The sequence below is a fragment of the Labrus mixtus genome, chromosome 3 (assembly GCF_963584025.1).
Source record: "Labrus mixtus chromosome 3, fLabMix1.1, whole genome shotgun sequence".
Lineage (NCBI taxonomy): Eukaryota > Metazoa > Chordata > Actinopteri > Labriformes > Labridae > Labrus > Labrus mixtus.
The window spans coordinates 4,411,907-4,425,368 of record NC_083614.1 but is presented as its reverse complement, the minus strand read 5'-3'; the positions used below and the strand labels follow the sequence as shown (position 1 = coordinate 4,425,368).

The 13,462-nt window shown below is 39.1% G+C and overlaps 1 protein-coding gene across 3 annotated transcripts in view; it reads left to right on the top strand.

The window, feature by feature from the left end:
* The first annotated feature begins 240 nt into the window (after nt 1-240).
* Nucleotides 241-13,462, top strand: part of LOC132972006 (oxysterol-binding protein-related protein 1-like) — a 29,771-nt gene continuing 16,549 nt past the window's right edge. For 2 of the 3 annotated variants that reach the window (XM_061034848.1, XM_061034845.1), the window contains exons 1-15: nt 241-533; nt 4,119-4,249; nt 4,484-4,569; nt 4,649-4,723; nt 4,839-4,950; nt 5,054-5,139; nt 5,939-6,083; nt 7,616-7,683; nt 7,998-8,042; nt 9,095-9,168; nt 9,377-9,440; nt 9,544-9,645; nt 10,799-10,921; nt 11,037-11,118; nt 12,333-12,439. In XM_061034848.1, the coding sequence (XP_060890831.1) occupies nt 4,126-4,249; nt 4,484-4,569; nt 4,649-4,723; nt 4,839-4,950; nt 5,054-5,139; nt 5,939-6,083; nt 7,616-7,683; nt 7,998-8,042; nt 9,095-9,168; nt 9,377-9,440; nt 9,544-9,645; nt 10,799-10,921; nt 11,037-11,118; nt 12,333-12,439 (1,293 nt within the window). In that variant the 5' untranslated portion in view covers nt 241-533; nt 4,119-4,125. Of the gene's footprint in view, nt 534-3,035; nt 3,869-4,079; nt 4,250-4,483; nt 4,570-4,648; nt 4,724-4,838; nt 4,951-5,053; nt 5,140-5,938; nt 6,084-7,615; nt 7,684-7,997; nt 8,043-9,094; nt 9,169-9,376; nt 9,441-9,543; nt 9,646-10,798; nt 10,922-11,036; nt 11,119-12,332; nt 12,440-13,462 lie in introns of those variants that run through there. The other variant, XM_061034847.1, reaches the window with a different exon arrangement.

Genomic DNA, 13,462 nt, shown 5'->3' with positions numbered 1-13,462 from the left:
TACTTCCGGGTTTTGCTGCGTAAATTAAAGTTGACTGGACTAGAAAAAAACATGCAGGAAATTAAATAATAATGAATGCATTTTTGTTTCTTATGTCATAAAATGACAAAAGATTGGCGCGTGGCTTACTTACGCCACTCGAAAGGTGTTCCCACGCTTTAAATATTATGTCAGGACTTTTATTTTGAAAGGGTGCGAACGATTTGGCCATGTGAGTTCCGTTTTGAGCGATCAGCTGATCGGAGTGTAAACAGACAACAGAGAGGTGTGTGAGGTTGAGGCTGGTGACACTTGATTTCAACATCGGGTAGTGGAAGTTCAACGTGGAGTGTGTGAGTGTGTGTGTGTGTTTGTGCACTGTGAGTGAGTGTGTGATGTGTGTGTGACGGTGTGCACAGCGCTGTTTCGGCTGTACTAACGCAGGAGGAAGCAGCTCAGAGGGGCTTAAACCATCACATGCAGCCTCACGGAGGGGCCCAGTGAGCAGATCTGCACTGAGACCCGGATCGGACCTCACAAGACCGGTAAAACCAGTAAGTGTCTGTCCGACTCACATACACACACATCAGCCTGATTCATGTCGCTGCTGCCCCGGACACAAATCATCACCGCAAACTTTGCAGCATTGCAAACACTCACAGCTTGTAAGTTCAGCGGTTTCCTTAGCTTTGTGTGTTTAAAGTTGTGCAGTAAAAGTTACCTTTTATATAACCTAGAAAGGTTGTCAAAATGTTCGGAACTTCGATACTTTTCAAAACCAAAAAACGAGACAATCTGTTATTTGAATGATCCGTAGTGTGAAAAGTACCGATGTCCTGCACACTGTCTAAAATGAAAGAAAACATTAGCATCTTTAGGCTACTGTACATAAATGTTTCAAATGTCTGTGCAATGTGGACTATGTGTGCAGGCAGTGTTGAGTCCACAGTCTGTTGGGGCCCAAGGCAAAGACTCACAGGGGGCCCCTGCAACCAGCGTTCATCACCATCATGTTATAAATAATCTGACACCACCTACAAAAAAAAAGCTAAATGTACATTATTTTTTTTAAATGTCTAAGTTGACATGACTACTTTTTTTCAAAATATTAAACACTTTGGAATTTTCAAAATAGAAACATGAAGAATAATAAAAAAAACGTCAAAGAACAAAACCCATAATGTAACGCTATAGCAGAATGAATGTTTTCCTACGTCTCACCCCCATATTTAGGCCCCCGTTAACGAAACGTCGACAATGTTTCAGTGCAATTTCCACATGATTCTACAATTTAAAACAAGTCAATCTCTGTCATTTACATCATAAGAATTTAAATATGACATGGCTTTAAAGAACAACAATCATGTCATTAGAAAGGCGAGCAGGAGAGGAAGAATCCATCCAAAACTGCAGGCACACTCTTGCGCATTGTCTAAAATTAAAAACGTAAATGTTTGCTTTTTAGCCAGTGTGAGTACAGTATGAGCTCATTTAAAAAAGAAGAAAATACACAATATTAGTTGTCTAGGATTACGACTTCTTTTTATTGCTGTTGCATCAAAACAGGTTTCAACATTGTGTGATTTTTACTATCACATCAAAGTTTAAAATATTGGTATACTGACAACCCGATGTATATTAAATAAATAAATAAAATATATAAAAATTCAGACTATAAATGTAGAGTTTTCTTTTACAAGTATTAAATGTTATTACAGTATTTATTACCTTTTGTCTCCTCTTACATTTTATCTGCTGTAACAAAAGCATTGGCCTCACTTTGGTATCAATAAAGGTTGTTATATGCTAGTTTTTTAAATTCCACAGTGTCTGAATGGATGAGGAAAGAGTGTAATGAAGAGCAGGTGTGGTTACTGTTAGTGTCACATGATTTTCTGTCTGAGGTAAACCTGTCTGATTTATTTTCAAAGCTTTCTTTGCACATGTCTGATTTGTCATCTCTGAGGTTTGCTTTTTTTTTCTTCCTTGTATTCATGTGACCTGTCTTAAGGCCTCAGAGGGTTAACCATACGTCTTGTCGTTTGTGCATACCAGCGTTTTATTCACACACACACACCCACACACACACACACACACACACACACACACACACACACACACACACACACACACACACACACACACACACACACACACACACACACACACACACACACACACAGAGTGTCATGTGGACTGAAGCTGTGTAAAGGGGACTGTAGGAGGAGTGTCCTTCCTGTCAGGCCTGTCTGATGACTGACATCTTTTACAATCACACATCTCTTCTTCTTCTTCTTCTTCTCTCTGCTCCCCTTGTGACCCTGCACGTGTCCTTAACAATGACAGATGATGACGACTGATTGAGCAATAGAAACTGAAAACAACTTCTCCATTGACTTCTAATTGAACTTGTCATTCTTTTTATGCAGCTTTGTTTTACTCTCTTTTATTTGAATTGAATTTATTCATTTAATAGGCACAATGCAATTTCACATAATTTCAATACAAAGCATGAAACTGATGTGCTGCATAAAGAGTATATAGCTATTGCTAATTTCCAACTCATGTCCCCAGTTGGGCCTTTGTGTAAACAAACAGATTAAAATGTATAACATTTGGTTACATAAAACCCCATAACACTATATGAGGAAACATTAAAATACATGTGCAACAATACAAAAAATACAAAAAAAAAAAAATACAGTTTTAAGATACTAATTAAAAGTGGGTACAGCTCTGGTTTGCTTTGAGCATTTCACCTGTTTTGTAAAAGATTTTAAGTCTGAGATTAATTTTATTTCAGGTGGTAATGTGTTCCAGAGTTTACAGCTTTTGATGGAGAAGGCTGATTGACCAAACGTAGATCTACCATGTTGTATGCTACAGTTTCCATTCACAGTGCTTCTTGTTACCCTGTTTCCGTCCTGTTTTTGAACATATCTGGAGAGAGGTTCAGATTGTTGATACATTTAAAAACAAGTTTGAGGAAACATAAGTGCATAAAGCTCTCAAAACTGAGTAGGTTGTGTTTATTCAGTATGTTACAGTGATGCCACAGGACAGGTTTTTTGTCCATTATTTTCAAGGCCTGGTTGTATAGTGATGAGAGGTTTCTGATTGTAGAGGGAGAAGCTTGTGACCAAACTGTCATACAGAATGAGAAATGAGAGAAAAGCATTGAATACATGAACACCTGTGTGTGTTATTAATGTTATTTATTGTGTTATATTGTGATAATTTATGGTTTATTACTCTTTTAACTCACATTTCTTTAATTGTTACTTGACATCTCATTTTAAGCCTGTACAACACTTTGGTCAACAAAGGTTGTTTTAAATGTGCTATATAAATACGATACGATACCCAATATGATACGCTTTCACTGTACTTTTCTTTTCTTCTTCTTATGACAATGAACTTCTTTTGAAGTGAACATCATGTCATAAGCACCACCATGAGGAGTCATGAAGTAGTAACAAAGTGAACTGATGTATTTTTTGGCAACAGCATTATGATTATTTTATAACATGAGTGAATTAACGCTAAATTACCATATCGATATTTTTCCCTGTCACTTATTAACTCCGTTTGCCCTCTGATGCCACAGTGATTTCATCAGTGTTTTAAAAATACAGCTCAAATCTGTTTTCAAAGGTGCAATCTAATGAAATATGCTGATCAGTTGCATTATGGGAAATGTAGGATCTTATGTATCTGGGGCTTTCTCATCTTAGAGACACAAAAAAATACAAATATTTAATTGATTGCCATGAAATGTGGTAAAAACATTCATGTCATCCACAGGATCAGTTCTGGTTACTTTCTGGTAATTCTTTGTTTACGGATTTTCAGGCTTTTATTTTCACATGTGAAATGACTGAAGCTATTTGTTGGTTTTCAGACTAGTTTGTTGTTAATTTTAGTTTCAGCTTTAATATTGTTAAAGTGCTTTATTTTTTTAATTCTGGCTGACTGACTCATTAGCTCTAAAGTTTTCTGCCCTGTAGTTTCTGATGAATCAGCATAAATCTCATGTAGCTGCAGGATTGAGAGACTTTTTTATGTCCTACAAAAAAATTTGAAATGTTGTTGATTTGTAGAAATGATGTCGATGTTTGTGTCTGGCGTCTCCTCTGCAGGGGGTCGATGGACGAGCTGGATCCGGAGGAGCAGTTCCTGCGGTTTGCCCGCAACGGAGATCTGCCGGGGATCCAGAGGCTGCTCATGTCCACGATACGGGAGGAGACCCGGATTAACATTAACTGCAAAGGTAGAGGAAGGAGAGTCAGTCACCTGGATAGTATCAGTCACAGTGTGTGTGTGTGTGTGTGTGTGTGTGTGTGTGTGTGTGTGTGTGTGTGTGTGTGTGTGTGTGTGTGTGTGTGTGTGTGTGTGTGTGTGTGTGTGTGTGTGTGTGTGTGTGTGTGTGTGTGTGTGTGTGTGTGTGTGTGTGTGTGTGTGTGTGTGTGTGGGGTGTAACGCAGACATCTTTTTTCTTTCAAAGGTAAGAAGAAGTCGAACCTGGGCTGGACGCCTCTTCACCTCGCCTGTTACTTTGGACACAAAGACGTCGTGGAGGAGCTACTTAAGGTGGGTGATTTCATTTCTTTAGATTTGAAATGACTGTATTGTTTATGTGTGTCTGTGTGTTTGTTGTTCCATCCTGCAGGCCGGAGCAGATGTTAACTTGCCAAATAACATCGGAGACACACCGCTGCACAAGGCTTCGTTCACTGGAAGAAAAGTGAGTTAATGCATCATCTGTTTCACATTCTTCTCTCCTTTTTTTATTGGGGGATGGTATCCTTTCGGGGGCATGCATTCTTTTCCATTCACTCAATCGTTCATGTATCGATCAGGAGGTTGTCATGCTGCTGCTGCACTATGATGCATGTGCGACTGTCATCAATGGGACCGCTCAGATCCCCAAAGATGTGACTCAGAACGCAGAGATCAGAGGCATGCTGGAAGGTGAGGGAGACACACCATCATGACAACAATCCACTTGTTTCATAAACTGTTTACATTCTAAGATCGTCCTATATTCTTGTTTCAATCATGTTACTGAAACCAGCTGCTGAACGAACAGAGGAGAGGAAACTTGAAGAGCAACTTCTGGAAGCTGCACGAGAAGGAGACCTCTGCACGCTGACTCAGCTGGTTAGTGTCACAACTGAAAACCTGCAAAGTCCTGCACTTTATTCCGTATTTTTGTGCAAAATGTAATATTTTAAAAGCAATGCTATCAGTGTGAAATATTCATAAACTGCTTCATTGCAAAGATTGCTATTACAGAGGATGAACTGCAACGAGTTGAAATCCTTTGAGCTTTTCTTTAATGCCTCTTCACAAATACATTGTCAACACTTTGGTGACAAAATGTTGGCAACGTATTTACATAGATGCACATAGATACATGAATAAAAAAAGAACACAGTAAGCCTGAGGGTGAAAGCATCACATGACTGTGACTAAAGCTGAAGACTGTCTAAATAAACTGACAGTTACACTCCCAATTATCTCCACATGTTCACAAGTTCAGACACGAACACAGACAACTACGCCCTTAATATCTCATTGACAACAACACAACTGGCCATGAAAGCCACATTATGAAAATCCCTGACAAAAAAAAAAAAGTTTGCATTGTGAGTCAAAAGAGTTTAAAGTAACTTAAATCCTCTGCAGCCTGTAAAATGAAAGAGTCTCCCTGCAGCTTCAGGCAGAATAATAATGGACATTTGGGAGCAGATGACTTATCATTTGTTTGTGTCGTGTGTGTGTGTGTGTGTGTGTGTGTGTGTGTGTGTGTGTGTGTGTGTGTGTGTGTGTGTGTGTGTGTGTGTGTGTGTGTGTGTGTGTGTGTGTGTGTGTGTGTGTGTGTGTGTGTGTGTGTGTGTGTGTGTGTGTGTGTGTGTGTGTGTGTGTGTGTGTGTGTGTGTGTGTGTGTTCGCTGCAGCTCAACAGGAAGAACCCTCCAGACATCGGCTGCACAGATCTGCTGGGAAACACTCCGCTGCACTCTGCGGCATATCGAGGCCAGAAGCAGTGCGCCCTGAAGCTGCTGAAGAGCGGAGCCAACCCCAACGTCAAGAACAAGAACGGTGAGCTGGCCGAGCCGTCACTCAGGAAACACATTAACATGTATTTCACTGTGAAATTCAAAGCGTGTTATTTCTGCTTTCTCTGTGACATACAGCTCTATTGTTGTCCAAAAAAAAAAACACCTCATTACTTTTACGCTTCTTCCCACACAGACAGGGAAGAGGAGCCTGGACGAGAGGGACAGACTCTTTGTTGCTTTTAGTTGAAAGAAAATAAATGAAGGATAAAAAAAACATAACATTGAAAAATATAGTGATAGAGAAACCCAGAGAGGCAAGTGAGTAAATGTTTATGAGATTCCATTTTCTGAGCCTGATTGAATTAGTTTTCAGTTCTGCTTATGGCTAAAAGGTGATAAGCAGAAGGTGAATTATTATCATGATAAACACTTGGAAAAACACCTAACAAAATTTTAGCCCTGTTTTCAGAAAAGTTACCTAAAAATTATAAAATACTTTTTTTGACCCATTTTACTATTTTCTTGTTTTTGGATCTTAAATGTGACCAATTATGCCGATCTCTATTTTAAAACTCACATAGTGTTTCAAAGCCGGGCGTCCAAACTAAACGTGGGCAAAGTTTCAGATCATGAGGTTTACGTTTGTCGGAGTAATCCCAGGATGAGTCTTCAGAGGGCGCTATACAATTTGTTCTGCCAAATCATGACGCGATAGTTCCCTGTTATCAAACCCAGAATTTCACCAGACGGCTTCAAGGGTCTACGTAAGCTGTTGAAAACCTTTTACATAGACATAGACTCCAGCATATGTCGCCCTTGAGCACCAGCATGAAACCAAAACAACTCGCGGTGCATTGTTGTGTTAGCATGCTAATGCTAGCGATCTTTATTATGCTCGTATCTTCACACTGCATGTAAATTTACCTGAAATGAGCGTGATCTAGAAACACAGTTAAGCAGTGAGTACAGTATGTTATTCTTCTTTTCTCTAGTCCCTCAATTAAACAACTTTTATACGTGAGGGGAGGAGTCAGCCGGTCGTCCGGGCGATGTAAACAAACTGAAGATAGGACTCTGAAAACTCTGAAAACATCACAGACAGTGGGACTCGGGTGTTACACCCATTGTAGACAGTCATGACTCACAGAGTTATTTTCAGAGGATATACTTGATTTCTATTATATTTAAGTGTGAAAAATCACATATAAAGCGTTTAAGGTTTCACAGACTGACATCATGAAAGATTAAAATGAGGATAATACGTTAACTTACGTCAGATTTAGAAAATGGAATTAAAAAATAATGATTCCTCTTTGCCTCTAAAGGCTTCCACTGAGTAAAGTTACGCTTGTCCTTGAACAAATTGTGCATCTCAACATTGCTTCAGGACTGTGGCTTGTAAAAGTAATTTTGATTGAAAGACAGTTTACTCATTTCACATCGCTGTGACTGATTAAGCAGCTGTCACCTCTTGAAGAAGGTGTCACCTTTAATCATAGTTGTCTCCCCCCTCACTGTCGTCGAGTTCTGTTGTACTAAAATCCCGGCTCATTTTTTGTTTTCCGTTCATAGAGCAGACAGTGTTTGACCTGGCCAGTGATTCAGCGATGAAGCAGGTCCTTGAAATCATCGTTCATCGAGTGAGTTACATGCTCAGCTGATAATCGGATTCCCTGATGTTTCTTTTTTTTTCTTTTGCAACGTTGTGTTTATTGGGCAATCCAAACATTGTTAATTTTTCCGAACATAGTTCATTTCTTACATCATTATTCTTTTTTTTCTTTTTTTTATAATGTTATACAAAACAATAATAGAATGCAGAAGAAGAAAACAAAATGGTTATAATAATATCTTAGTTTGCCCAATTCTTTTTTGTAATAGAGAAAAAAAATGTTTCTTTGATTTGTTTGTTTTTTTAACTGTCTTTATGTTTCTCTTCTTTACACCTCTGCAGGGTTTGACCCGACATGTCAAGAAGTTTGAGGGACTCCTCTGGAAGGTAAACATCTGTTTTTATTGAGAGAAATTCGTTCATTAAAGATGGAGAAAACTGGCAAGATGAAGAAGAAAACAACTTAGCCTATCAAATGCATGCATCTGTGCTGCAAATATAAAAAAACACAAGCACAAATACAATCAGGCTTTAACATCTGTTGTGGTTTCCATGTGATTGCAAAAAACACTCTTAGCTGCACATTCAGCCTTCAGTAAATAGATTAAAAGGTGAGATAAAATGTTGTTGTAGCTGCAGAAGCTGTGGTGCAGGAAGACATGATTACTGTTAATGGAGCACTTAAAAGTTGCAAAGGACATGTCATGTAAGAGGTGCATGTTGCCTTGATTCCTGATTTTTTGAAAAAAGGACCTGAGATTAAAACTTGCTGATTTTCAAAAAGCTTTTTTTCAGACCTCTTTAAGCACACTTTTATGTAAGGCTTTGTACGGATTTGTCACTGAAAACAGGAGCCTGTTGCAGACAAAAGAATAACATTTCAAGAGCTGTCAGAGTAAATTGTCGGTCATAAAAACCTCAACAATGTGCCGAGAGCCTCTGAAAGTACGAGCTGCGTAGAGATGCAGAGAAACTTGCACATGAGGCTGAACACTGAAGAAGTTTAAGAAGTAGACTCATTACTTTAAAAACAAAATGTAAAGTTTAGTTTGAGTCATGGTGCATACAGAAGCACTTTTACACCAATTCTTTTTTCAATCAAGAGCTGAGTATAATCACTCTCACCGCACCTAGTGTAGGTGCTATTCACATTCGGTATTGTAAAGAAAGTTTTTTGAAAAAACAACAAAAGTTTAAGTTTAGTTTTAGAGCTAATCTCTTAGAAAACTGATGCAAACGGGCTGGCTGATCTTTGAGTAATGAGCTTTGAATTTGAGCTCTTGTTGTTTGTTGAGTTTCTAAATTCAGCAAAAGCTGTATTCAACTTTGTAAATGTTTTTTCTGATTTTGTTCTCTGCTCCTTTCAGCCCTGACTTAATTATGACTTAAATCAATTCAAATCAGTCCACTGATTCCCCTCTCGCCGATTTTCCCCACAGAGCTCCAGATTTTTCGGCTGGCGCTCGTACTGGGTGGTCCTTCAGGACGGGGTTTTATCCTGGTACTCCAAACAGTAGGTGCTTTCTCTTACCGGGGCTGTGCTCCTTGAGTCAGAAGTGAACATTTCTCCGTCACAGAAAAGATGAAAGTGCTGCACACTTGGATTAGAAAGGTAGCCTGTGGCAGTGACAGATAAATAACTCCAAGCCTCCACGGAAAATGTCTCATCTGTGAAAAGAAAATAAGAGAAAAACATCACCTCTTTCTCTCTCTATATGAAGGTCAGAGGCAGTTGCCAATATCAGAAGGCAAGGCTGTAAGTCCCTCACACATGCTCACTGTCTGGTAAGCCAACATTCAGATTTGAAGAACTTTTTTCTTTTTTTTGATTGATGTGGTGAATATTATGTGAGTAAATCACAGGGGATTCTTTTGTCATCAATTCCAGATCAAAGCCAAAGATGACTGCTTTTTTACGCTCAAGTGCTTCGATGAAAGTGTGCATCACTTCAAAGTGTCGCCAAAGAACGACCCAGAGGCGACGAGAAAAGTAGGTTTTATTTCTCATTTGGCTGTTTCCTCTAATATTCTCAGAGTACACCCGATGGTAATCTCCGTAAATCATTGACACAAGCTTGGATCTCGCTAAGCTTCACTTCCAATCATCATTTTTTTTCCCCTTTCAATCAGTTTTATACTTATTTTATACGTATTTGGACCTGATGAATTTAAAACCTGTAAAATATTTTGAAGTGCAGTTTTTCTGGTGAATCGAAGATAATTTTTCCAAAAACTGCCCTATGAGTTGGGGGGAGTTTTAACAACATTTCATAAGAAGCAGTATACAAACATTAAGTCAAGCGCAAACAACAATTCAAATATGCAATAAAGTGAAGTAGTCGTGAACACACACAAGTGAAAAACAAAGGCACTGTCCAACGGTCTCACTTCTCTCTCAGTTAAGAAAGAGACAAAGGCTTTAAGTAAAAGGGGATCTGCCTGTTTTGAAGTCATTCAGGAGAATGTTCCCTGTAGAAGGGGCACCAAAACTAAACACTCTTTTCCCAGTACAAAAACATCAAAAGAACGCACCCCATAGTGGCTTCTTGTTATTTGAAGCTATGTACATAAATAAGAAGGAACTAAACCAAGAAGAGCTTTATAAATAAGACTAGGCCATTGTATATGACTGTAACCTATATCTACAACCAGTAACATATCTCAAGGCACAGTGATACACGGTGTCCAAAACATTAGCCACATTTTCACACTGGTTATCGATATATATGGAAAATCAAATGGGTCCTTCAATCGAACCTTGGGGCACGTCTTTTGAAACCTCCATAAAGGAAGAGGTGGATCCTGTCATCTGCAGGCATTGCGTCATGGCTGACAGATAAATGGCTAAGCAGGAAGCTGCTTGTTTTGATACACCAATATGATGGAGGATATGATCAATAAGATGTGATCTACTATTTCAAATCCTTTTGACAGATTGATAAAAAAGCTACACAAAAGACTTGACAATCAGTTGCTTAAATAATGTCTTTTAAAACCTTAAGGGCAGCTGTAACAGGATTTGACCCTCAATATCTCAAGTTGCAGATAGAAACATACAAATCAAAAGACTTTCTCTGTAAATTAATCATTCAGGAGTTTGATTGTCAAAAGGAACCAAAAGTAAACATGTTTCTGTCTTTCAGGCATGGCTGGATGCTCTGGAGGATCATGCAGCTTACAGCACTCACTACTGCTCCCAGGAGCAGGGCAGCGAGGAGGAGGAGGAGGAGGGGATGTCACTCGGGGAGCTAACAGAATCACTACAGGTGGCTCGAAGCAAAAACATCAACAATAAACATGTCAGCAAAATGACCTGTGTGTGTTTTCACTGAACCCATCCCCAAGTCATCTACAGCCTCTGTCTTATCTCCCTGACTACAGGCAGCAGAGACCAGCCAGAAGAGACTGGAAGAGGAGGTGGCAGCGTTCATGTCCCTGCTGAAAAACAACGGACTGGATGAAAGTAAAACTTTTACCATTGAGTCTTTCTGTTGTAAAATAACGGTGGAGGATCTGTTATAAACCACTCGATTGGAATGAGAACTATCAAATTAAGTACTTCACTAGAAATTGGCTTCTAAAGACTTGAGACCTGACTTGAACCTTTCATAAAATTTGTCACTTTGGACTTTAACCAAAACAACTCGAGGCTTGGCTCAGGTTAGACTTGAATTATATCACTGAAGACGTAAGAATCGAAAAGTCTTTGCCTTTAAAACTTGAGACTAGACTTATATTTGGTCTGAAAGACTTGAGCTGTGACTTTGAGTGGCCTTCTTAAGACTTGAGACTTGACTTGGACTTAATGTTAAATAACTTGATTCTTGATTTGGACTTACTTATTAAAGACTTGAGACTTGTCTTGGACTAACTGCTTAAAGACTTGAGACTTAACTTGGACTTGCTCAGTAAATACCTGACGCTCAGGTTGAACTTACTTTTTATAGACCTGGGACTCAGATTTGACTTCCTGTGAAGAATTGAGATTTGGCTTGGAATGAATGCTTTAAGAGCTGAGACTCGGCTTGGACTAACAGTTTAAAAAGTTGAAACTAGCGACTTGAACTTACAATATAAAGACCTGGGACTCGGCTTGGACTTAGTGTATTAAAAGTTGAGAATTGTCTTGGATTTACAATTCTATAGCCTTGATACTTGGCTTGGAATTACTGTTTAAATACTCAATCTTTAAGACCTTGGACTTCGTTCTTAAGTAATTCAGACTTGACTCAGACTTACTGCAGAAACAACACGTGGACTTGCTGCTTAAAGAAATGACAAGTTTGGCTTACTGCTTCAAGACTTGCGACTCAGCGTAGACTTACTGCTTCAAGACTTGAGACTCAGACCTACTGCTTAAAGACTTGAGACTCAGACTTACTGCTTCAAGACTTGAGACTCAGACTTACTGCTTAAAGACTTGAGACTCAGACTTACTGCTTAAAGACTTGAGACTTGGCCTGGTGCTTTTAAACTTGAGACTTGGACTTACGGCTGAAAGACATAAGACTTGGACTTGGACTCGTGCTTAAACACTTACTGACTCGGACTTGACTTGGAATGTGCATTATACACGATAGAGAGGAAAAGTGAAAGAATCGTTGAATTGTTACAATCTGGAGTTGTTTTACATACTTAAATGATTCCATTACCACATTTCTCTGTTTGTCCCTTCAGAGTTCCCGTCCTCCGTTCTTCAGATGTTGCAGCAGATCTGTGAGCTGTCCAATGAGACAAGTTCTAGTCTGAGTGTCTGCCTGAGTCTGTTCTCCCGACAGGAGGGGGTGAGTGTCAGACCCTGTTTGAACATGTGTTTTTAGTCTACTACTCGTTCCCTTCATTTATATAAAAAATTAAAGGTTTTGTTATTTAGCGGATTCATGATATTTAGCGGTGAAACATTTTCTTCCAGCACATTAAAATGGAGAGTTTCTATTTAACCAGATCATTGTTTCTTCAAAGATGCAGACTTTTCAGGTCTCTTATCTTCTAAGGGCCTCAGGAGAAAATCACATTTCTTTGTACACTGAAACAAAAAAACTGATTATATAATCATACAATAATCAAAGATCTCTCAGACATGCAGTGATGTGCTTTATTCTTTAAAGAAAAACATGTAAAAACAATGTGTTTCATAAAAAGCGGTGGTACATTGTCATACCTCAGTATGATACAGCTCAGTGCGGCGCGTTGATTATAAGCTGTCAGACTGGTTGTTTTTGTGTCTGATTCAGTGTATATGATTATAATGGAAGGATTCAGAGGACAGATTACATCTCTGCAGGACAGAAATAGAGTGCTCAACTAGTGCCGTATCTGTGATCATGTAAAAAAGGAACTTTAAAAAAACACCTCACTGAACCAAGGACTTTATGTGGGGATTCATGTTATAACACCCATCTCTGTTCTTATTACAATATATTAAAAGCATCAAAAAGGCCAGAATTGTATAAAATATGTCAAGAATATCGCCCAATATAGAAAGCAAAATGTAATGGTGAAGTGTCTTGAAATGAGATGCGCTGAAATTAGTACATAAGGATACAAAAGCACAAAAACAATTCTGTGGTTTGGGTATGATGGGCGGTGAGAGCTTGCATGGAGGGACGGTGACTCTGGGACGGTCACTGTTGAGTCTTCCTGAGGTGTAGTGGGTCTAACTCAATGAAATACCTGTGATGACCCCGGTGATGTGTTGCTGCACATTTAGTTGCATGGCCAATGAATGGCATCTGATCCAACCTTCACAACAGGGTCCTAAGACGCTGACTAGACTCTTCTCCTCTGTCGCCCCCCGGTGGTGGAAT